The 9,147-nt window shown below is 43.9% G+C and overlaps 2 protein-coding genes across 3 annotated transcripts in view; one reads left to right on the top strand and one right to left on the bottom strand.

Moving 5' to 3' along the window:
- Positions 1-8,025, top strand: part of SNAPIN (SNAP associated protein) — a 9,996-nt gene extending 1,971 nt beyond the window's left edge. The window contains exon 4 of one of the 2 annotated variants that reach the window (XM_017513325.2): positions 680-1,295. In XM_017513325.2, the coding sequence (XP_017368814.1) occupies positions 680-781 (102 nt within the window). In that variant the 3' untranslated portion in view covers positions 782-1,295. Of the gene's footprint in view, positions 1-679; positions 1,296-7,878 lie in introns of those variants that run through there. The other variant, XM_017513326.2, reaches the window with a different exon arrangement.
- ILF2 (interleukin enhancer binding factor 2) overlaps positions 1,037-9,147 on the bottom strand; it is a 10,298-nt gene continuing 2,187 nt past the window's right edge. The window contains exons 4-14 of the mRNA XM_017513322.2: positions 8,443-8,547; positions 7,985-8,062; positions 7,538-7,640; positions 5,336-5,401; positions 4,923-5,039; positions 4,075-4,153; positions 3,721-3,808; positions 2,640-2,701; positions 2,441-2,555; positions 2,133-2,223; positions 1,037-1,983 (exon numbers count right to left, since the gene is read on the bottom strand). Coding sequence (XP_017368811.1) covers positions 1,823-1,983; positions 2,133-2,223; positions 2,441-2,555; positions 2,640-2,701; positions 3,721-3,808; positions 4,075-4,153; positions 4,923-5,039; positions 5,336-5,401; positions 7,538-7,640; positions 7,985-8,062; positions 8,443-8,547 — 1,065 coding nt within the window. The 3' untranslated portion in view covers positions 1,037-1,822. The remainder of the gene's footprint in view (positions 1,984-2,132; positions 2,224-2,440; positions 2,556-2,639; positions 2,702-3,720; positions 3,809-4,074; positions 4,154-4,922; positions 5,040-5,335; positions 5,402-7,537; positions 7,641-7,984; positions 8,063-8,442; positions 8,548-9,147) is intronic.

Genomic DNA, 9,147 nt, shown 5'->3' on the forward strand with positions numbered 1-9,147 from the left:
AATTAGCTGGGCATGGTGGTGCATGCTTGTAATCCCAGCTACTTGGAAGGCTCAGGCAGGAGAATCACTTGAACCTGGGAGGCAGAGGTTGTGGTGAGCCTAGATCACACCATTGCACTTCAGCAGCCTGGGCAGCAAAACTCCATCTCAAAAAATATATATATATCACTATGGTGTCCAGGCTGGTTGTGAACTCCTGGGCCCAAGTGATCTTCCCACCACTTCCTCCTAAAGTGTTGGGATTCTAGAGCAGAGCACCATGCCTGTCCTACATTATTTTTTTGTTGTCTTGCTCTGTTGCCCAGGCGGGAGTGCAGTGGTGCGATCTCCGCTCCCCACAACCTCCACCTCCCAGGTTCAAGCGATTCTCTTAACTCAGATTACAAGCACCCGCCACCACACTCGGCTAATTATTTTGTATTTTTAGTAGAGATGGGGTTTCACCACGTTGGTCAGGCTGGTCTCGAAATCCTCACCTCAGGTAATCACCCATTTTGGTCTCCTAAAGTGCTGGGATTACAGGTGTGAACCACTGTACCTGGCCTACATTCTTATACTTTAGGCTAAAGACTGACTTTGAGGTAGACCAAGCCCAATATATTTTTCAGTACCTAGTTCACTTAACACGCTAAAGCCTTTCACAGCGGTTATCAGATTCCAAACCCTCCTTGTCTTGTAGGAACGACTGCGGCGGCTAAACCACAGTGTTGCCAAGGAAACAGCCCGCAGGAGAGCAATGCTGGATTCAGGAATTTACCCCCCTGGCTCTCCAAGCAAATAACAGATGAGCCTATGGCCTCAGTACAAGTACTGTTCTCCAGCTACCTTGTTTCAACAAACATGCAAAGATCCTAGGAGACAGTCCCTGTAGACCCTGGGACATTAAAAAGGCAGCCCTACAGTTTGTTTGAAGCACTTAGTCTTACCGGTTTATGTAGGGGCCCTACACACAGCCAGAATGAGGTTCCCTAAGGACTTATATTAATTATGGCTCTTGCTTCCTTCCACAAATGAGCTGAGGCCTTTTTTTTTTTTAAAGCTGCATACTTGAGGCTTACCTTCTTCAGGCCTAGTTAACCAGAGGGGCTTCCTTTGTATGTTACATGTCTGGTTACATGGGCCTGGACAGCATGTCCTCTACCTGTGACTTCTCATTTTCCTGTTTACACTGGGGATTTGGAGAGGGCAGGCAAAGTCAAAGTGAATGACTGTCTACCCACTTTTTTATTGCACTGGCTTGAATACAATAGCAGTATTGATAGAATCATTTTATTCAATAAATACTTAAAACAGTATTCTACTGTACTCTGGTATATGGAAAGGTTCCAGGAGTTTGTACTTTAATTCAAAGATAGCTTCAAATTGTGAGCTGAATATTTATAATTAAAAGACTCAACAAGAGTATACAAGGCAAAAGGAAGCAAAAAAGGTTGCCACATGCAAAGGAGGAAAAAAAAAAAAACCAACCAACGAGACCAAGAGCCCTACTAGGAAGTACTTTAATCGTTTTTCTTAGAAAAAAAATTTCCAGACACTTAACAGTTCACAACATTTCAACAGCAAAGTATTAGTTGAGAGAGGGGTTTTCAGGACTTGGGGATCCTAGAGTATTAGGAGGAAATGTTGGTATCCTCATTCATTATAGATGGATGGCAGGTCACAAATGGGAAACTGGCTGCTAAGCCTCTATCAAAACTCAGTGGAATGACACTTCTATGGAGTTTACTTTCCTTCCTGTTATCTTCCCTATCCCTCAGAAATGTCTACCACCATGTAAAGCCCAGTAGCAGCGAGCTTAGGCTCCAGTCAAGGGAAGGTAAGGTCACTCCTGAGTTTCCATGCTTTCTTCTTCCTCTCCTTGAGGTGGTTCTTCTGTATTCTCCTCTTCTTCCTCTCCTTCCTTCTTCTCTGGTGGCTTCTCATAAGCCTTTTCTGAAGGTGTTACTATCACTCCATCCCAGGTAGATATTTCAGAAGCAAGATCTTGAAAAGAGAAAAAGGTGATTTAGACAAGTAGCCCAGTATAAAAGTCATTATTTACACTGTGGAAATACTAAGGCATTTAAGTAGTGTACAGCTTTTTTGTAGAGCAGATTACAATACAAAATCCCTGACCCACAGTAGTCACTCACAGCTGGCATCACCCTCCTGGCCAAGGATCTTCCTAAAGCCACCATGTGAGAGGATTCGGACGAGAGTCTGAGCTGTATAGCAGACCATGTCCTAAAGTAGAGCAAAAGTGAGGGTAAGTTAGCAAGGAAAATCCAAGGGCCTTATTTGACTAATATCCTTCTGAAATAGAGATTAAGACAATTTTTAAAATCCCATAGTCTTTTGGAATCCCCAAACTCCTGACCCCTTAAAGATCATATTCCACTTTGCCTCTGACCAGGAGTATTCAAGAGTAAGGCAAAACAACCCAGTTCCTCTGTCCCAATACCTGCTGTTCTAGGGTCATGACTGTGTGTACTCTGAAGTTGCCACTCTCACAGGGGTCAGTGATACCCACTGAGCCTGGCAGGAACAGTCCTGCAGCCAGAATCTGCAAGCAGCGCCTAGAACACAAGGAGGTATGAGGTATTAAAGGAATACACAAAACATCTTACAACCAACCCTAAACCCAAGGCAGCATGCTGTACCTGTATGCAACGTTTAGGGCCAAAGGCTGTCTGGTGGGGTTGTTCATCACAGCATAATGACCCTGGAAAATAATAAGTCCAGTAGGTGTGCCACCAAAATGGCAATTCTGGTAACTAGAACTTTATTTATTTATTTATTTATTTATTTTTTTGAGACAGAGTTTCGCTCTTGTTACCCAGGTTGGAGTGCAATGGCACGACCTCGGCTCACCGCAACCTCCGCCTCCTGGGTTCAGGCAATTCTCCTGCCTCAGCCTCCCGAGTAACTGGGACTACAGGCACGCGCCACCATGCCCAGCTGATTTTTTATATTTTTAGTAGAGACGGGGTTTCACCATGTTGACCAGGATGGTCTCGATCTCTTGACCTCTTGATCCACCCGCCTCGGCCTCCCAAAGTGCTGGGATTACAGGCTTGAGCCACCGCGCCCGGCCCTAGAACTTTATTTTTTAAAGATAGGGCCTCACTTTGTCACCCAGGCTGGAGTGCAGTGGCACAATCATAGCTCACAACTCCTGGGCTCAAGCAACCCTTCTGCCTCAGCCTGCTGACTGCAAGCCACTACAACTGGCTTATCTTTTTTTTTTTTTCTTTTAGAGACAGAGTCTCGCTATTTTGCCCAGGCTAGTCTCAAACTCCTTGTTTCAAGTGATTCTCTGGCATCAGCCTCCCAAAGTGCTGGGATTACAGGCATCAAACGAAAACCTTAAATTGTCACAAAGAAAACTGGTCATTAATGCCTAAGTCTAGCTAAAATTTTCATGTTCAGAAGCAATTCTGAAATGGCTGCTCACTCATTTCTCTACTACCATGGTGAAATAGTAGCAGTCATGAGAAGAAAAAAGGATTCTATAACTCGGTAACTACTCATTTAATTAAATATACCAAAAAAATAAACTTTGAACTTTTTAAAAACAAGTTTCTCTGACTCATATAATTTTGAATTTTTATTGGATAACTTGTCTACCAATAAAATTTATATGAAGCTTCACCAAATTTCAGATTCTGGTAAATTCCAGAGTTACTTCTACTACTAGTAAATACAGATTATCAGGAACTCCAATTGCCCATCTTTACTTACTAGTAGGTCAAGGATCCAGGGTGTTAGGGGCTCAAAGCCAGGAAAACGAATCCTCAAGTCTTTCAGTAGTCTGATGAGAACTTTAACTCTGAAAGTTAAGAGTGACCCAAAGGTTAAAAGCAATACAATCATGTATTTCCATGCCTAAGGTAGAGTTGAAGTTGACTATACAGTTTCCAGAACTATACATTCTCTGCTTTCTCTCAATCTTAATTTGCTTACTTAAGGTAAAAATCAAAATCCAAACAAAACATCACAGCCAAAATAGTTCTGTCAGAGGAAGTCTGGGGGTATCCTGCTATTCACTGCTGTTAGAAAGGTTATCTTAATCCAAATGGTCAGGGAGAGACTCACGTGGACTGAGAAGCATTTTCCTCAAACCAGCGGGCATGTCGGATGGCTGCTAAGGCACTCTGCAATACCTTGATATCCACTATAAGACAAGCATGATAGGCCAGGATGAAACATTTTCATTAAACAAGCTACTCAGTACTACTGCTACAGTCTAAAAACTTGGAAAGAGGACAGGATAACTCTGCAATTCTTGTTATTTTTTTGAGATGTAGTCTCGCTTGTCATCCAAGCTGGAGTACAGTGTCGCAATCTCAGCCCACTGCAACCTTCGCCTTCTGGGTTCAAACAATTCTCCTGCCTCAGCTTCCTGAGTAGCTGGAATTACAGGCACCCACCATCATGCCAGCTAACTTTTTTTATTTTAGTAGAGACAGGGTTTTACCATGTTGGACTGGCTGGTCTCAAACTCCTGACCTCAGGTGATCCACCCAGCTTGGTCTCCCGAAGTGCTGGAATTACAAGCGTAAGCCACTGCACCCAGCCAACTTTTCAATGCTTTAAGCCATCCCATGTTCCTCATATCAGCAAATCACATGCCTAAAAATCACTAGAACCATGTAAGATAAATGATTTTCTCCAAAAGCCTATCCCCCTCCATAAATATTTTCTCAGTCCTTTTTAAATCCTCCAGCTACTTTCTTGGTCACCCCATCTGAAAATTCCACTAGCAAATTTGGATAAAAAACTATTTCCAAATTACAGAGGGAGAGAGCAAAGTTCAGAGTAAACCTGAGTTCTTCAATTCCCAGAGAGCTGCATGTGGAATAGCAACAAGCTAAGTAAACAGCAACCATACCATGTTTTAAATATCCCCTAAATTTTCCAGTAACAGAAAAAAAAGAACTAACAATGGAGTTCTGGGTCCAGTTTTCGAAGATTGGGTGGCACTGTTGTAATGAGAATCTTCACTGTAGCATCAGAAGAACTGATTTCAAAGCCAGTTTCATTGGTCAGCATGGTTAAAACTGAAGGAACAGAATAAACAAAAAATATTACTCACATTTCCATTAGATGACCAAAGTTAACAAGTGATTTCTTAAAACAGCAAAAAGTCCACAATGAGAATTTAGAATAGAGCTTTAGAAATAAAGGAGATCAAACAGATTTTAAACACCTGAGGCCCCTGCCAAACACTCCCACAACTTAAAACTCTGCATTTACTCTTCCATCTGTTCTGACCTGATTTTGTTTAAAGTGTACTTATAATTACAAGATCTGATTCCTATGGCTACTAAATACATAACCAGCAACAAATGCAAACCTTCAGAAGGATCCTGTGCTCTTAGGCTTTCCACGACTTTGTTCCCCAGGGCAGCAACAGCTTCCACTATTTGACAGAAAAGGACATACTGTTATAATTTATTTACCTAGACTTTCTATACATCTCTAAGCTACTCTGCACTCTCATTTCTGTCCCATATCCAAGGCTGAAGCAAGCGTAAGTAATAAAATAAATACTTTTTTTTTTTGGAGATGGAGTTTCGCTCGTTACCCAGGCTGGAGTGCAATGGCGCGATCTCGGCTCACCGCAACCTCCGCCCCCTGGGTTCAGGCAATTCTCTGCCTCAGCCTCCTGAGTAGCTGGGATTACAGGCACGCGCCACCATGCCCAGCTAATTTTTTGTATTTTTAGTAGAGACGGGGTTTCACCATGTTGACCACGACGGTCTCGATCTCTTGACCTCGTGATCCACCCACCTCGGCCTCCCAAAGTGCTGGGATTACAGGCATGAGCCACCACGCCCGGCAAAATAAATACTTTTATAAGAGGAACTCAAGGCCTGGACAGAAGAATTGGAAGACTCAGGGAACAGGACTCCTCCTATACTCATATCCTCTTTTCTTCAGCAGGGTTTTCAGGTCAGTAGCACTAATAACATTTTGGACTAGATAAATCTTTGGAGAGTTGGGGTTGTAGGATGTTTAACAGCATCCATGGCCTCTACCCTCTTTCTTTTGTTGAGAAAGGGTCTCACTCTTTTACCCAGACTGCAGTACAGTGGCACAATCACAGCTCACTGCAGCCTCCGTCTGCGAGGCTCAAGCGAGCTTCCTGGGCTCAAGAGATCCTCCCACCTCAGACTGCTATTTGTTTGTTTTGTTTGTTTTTGAGACAGGGCCTCACTCTGTCACCCAGGCTGGAGTGCACTGGCGTAATCCCCGCTAACTCCAACCTCCGCCTCCCGGGTTCAAGCAACTCTCCTGCCTCAGCCTCCTGAGCAGCTGGGATTACAGATGCCCGCCACCATGCCTAGCTAATTTTTATATTTTTGGTAGAGACAGGGTTTTGCCATGCTGGCCAGTCTGGTCTTGAACTCCAGGCCTCAAATGCTTTGCCTGCCTTGGCCTCCCAAACAAAGTGTTGGGATTATGGGCATGAGCCATCACATCCCACCCCACCTCAGGCTTCTGAGTAGCTGGGACCACAGGCACACACCATGCATGGCTAATTTTTTTTCTTTTTGTAGGTATAGGGTCTATGTTACCTGAGCTGGTCAAATGAACTCCTGGAGTCAAGCCATCCTCCTGCCTCAGCCTCCCAAAGTGCTGGGATTATAGCCACCATAGCTGGCTTCTACCCTTTTTTGATGCCAATAGCACCCCCTTAACAACCAAAAGTGACTCCAGATACTGCCAGATAGCCCCTGGGTGGCAAAATTACCTCTGGTTGAAAACGTGGCCCTACAGTAACATGCTATACATTCATTCAGACACACACACTCCAGCATTTGTCCCTTATCACTCATATAACATTTCTCAGGCTGGGTGCAGTGGCTCACACCTGTAATCCCAGCACTTTGGGAGACCAAAGTAGGCAGATCACCTGGAGTCAGGAGTTCAAGACCAGACCGGCCAACACGGTGAAACCCGGTCTCTACTAAAAGTACAAAAATTAGCTGGGTGTAGTGGCATGTGCCTGTACTACGGAGGCCGAGGCAGAAGAATCATTAGAACCCAGGAGGCAGAGGATGCAGTGAACTAAGATTGCGCCACTGCACTACAGCAAGGGCAGGAAAGCAAGATCTGCCTCAAACAAACAAACAAAAATTTGTGTTACAAACATCCTTTCTCACAAGAAATTTGAGCTTTCAAGATCCTAAGGGGCAGGCACAATGGCTCACGCCTGTAATCCCAGCACTCTGGGAGGCTGAGGTGGGTAGATTGCTTGAGCTTAGGAGTTTGAGACCAGCACGGGCAACACAGTGAACTCCATTATCTACAGCAAATACAAAAATTAGCTGGGTGTAGTGGCACACATCTGTAGTCCCAGCTACTCAGGAGGCTGAGGCGGGAAGGTCACTTGCTGCAGTGGAGGTCAAGGCTACAGTGAGCCATGATAGCACCACTGCACTCCAGCCTAAGCAGCAGAGTGAGAATCTGTCTCAAAACATAACAAAAGATCCCTAAGGCCCGAATCCAAGTGCTATGTTCTGTTCCCATGACCAGAAACAGGCACACTCACATGTTGGCAGAATCTTGAGTATCACCACCAGGTCAGCCACATTGTGTCCTGTAGTCATCGTCCCCTTTTTATAGGATCCCACCTGTCGAACTTCTTCAATTTGCTGTTGGAAAAAGGATTTCGGGGTGGGGGGGCACAATTTAGTAGGAAAAAAGGTGCCTAGGTCCTCTCAGAACTGTTACAACATGGCTACCTATTACCCAAATTAGGAAACAACAGAGGTGAAACTCCCAAAACCACCACATGGAACCCTGATACATCACATCTAGCATAATAATGATACAAGTCTTATCCCCAAGAACAGTACTACAAGGAAATTCCACTGTACTTTCTCATTTTAGGCTTGGATTTGGGTAATAGACAACTGAAAATTAAATGTCAAGAGCCAAGGAAATGTCCACACTACCAAAGGTGCCCTTTCCTAAAACTAAATCATCAAAAACTCACCACTTCAAATGTCCCTGGAGCCACAATCAGATTGTCAATCACATTGTTTATTTTTGTCACCAGAGAAAGGATAGACGCCTGAAAAACAGCATGAAACAAAAATACTCGAAGGCGAAAAATTATAAGCAACTTCTCAGAGTTTGAATATTTTTTCCTAATCCCTTCCCTACAAGCTGACTCAATACTGACTGAAATAGGGCTTTAAAAACACTTCATTAAACCCTTGAATACATGGGAACAGAACAACTCTTTTCCCCGACAAAAATAAGAATGTGTATATAATCTGTTTATATATCCACCTGGCTCTCTCTACCCACAACGAGAAATAAAGAGAAAATTAAACCTTCTGTGGCTTTCAGGCTACCTTAACACCATTCTTACCCTTACCAACAGTTATTCTTTACCAATACTTTTAATTGTTTTAGAGACATATCTGGAAGACAGCCAAAAGAACATACCTGTTCAGCAGAATTGGGAGCCAGGTCCTGATTCCTCTTCAACAAGGCCTCACTGAAGGAAGTTTCATCAGGTGCTGGCTTGACCCGGGGGAAGGCCATTTCACACTAAACCAGAAATAAACAACTACATTCTATTTACCAAAAACAATACACAGGAAAGATTGTTTTCTCTGTTATTACAACAGAAAAAGTTAAAAATAGAAAATTCTATACTTGTTTTCACTCCTTAATTTGTTCAATTAGCTGGGCATGGTGGCTCACGCCTGTAATCCCAGCTACTTGGGAGGCTGAGGTGGGAGAATCACTTGAACACAGGAAGCAGAGGTTGCAGGGAGCCAAGATCGCACCACTGCCCTCCAGCCTAGGCAACAGAGTGAAACCCTGCCTCAAAAAATAAAAAAAAAAATTGTTCAAAGGCTGGGCTGGGTGGCTCACGCCTGTAAATCCCAGTACTTTGGGAGGCTGAGGTGGGCAGATCACTTGAGGTCATGAGTTCAAGACCAGCCTGGACACCAGTCTCTACTAAATAGAAATACAAAAATTAGCTGTGCATGGTGGTAGGCCTCCCAAGTAATCCCAGCTACTTGGGAGGCTGAGGCAGGAGGAGCTCTTGAACCCAGGAAGCAGAGGTTGCAGTGAGCCAAGATTGCACCAGCCTGGGTGATGGAGTGAGATGCCATCTAAAACAAACAAAAAAAAACCAAG

Source organism: Cebus imitator, unplaced genomic scaffold (assembly GCF_001604975.1).
Source record: "Cebus imitator isolate Cc_AM_T3 unplaced genomic scaffold, Cebus_imitator-1.0 Scaffold491, whole genome shotgun sequence".
NCBI classification, from domain to species: domain Eukaryota; kingdom Metazoa; phylum Chordata; class Mammalia; order Primates; family Cebidae; genus Cebus; species Cebus imitator.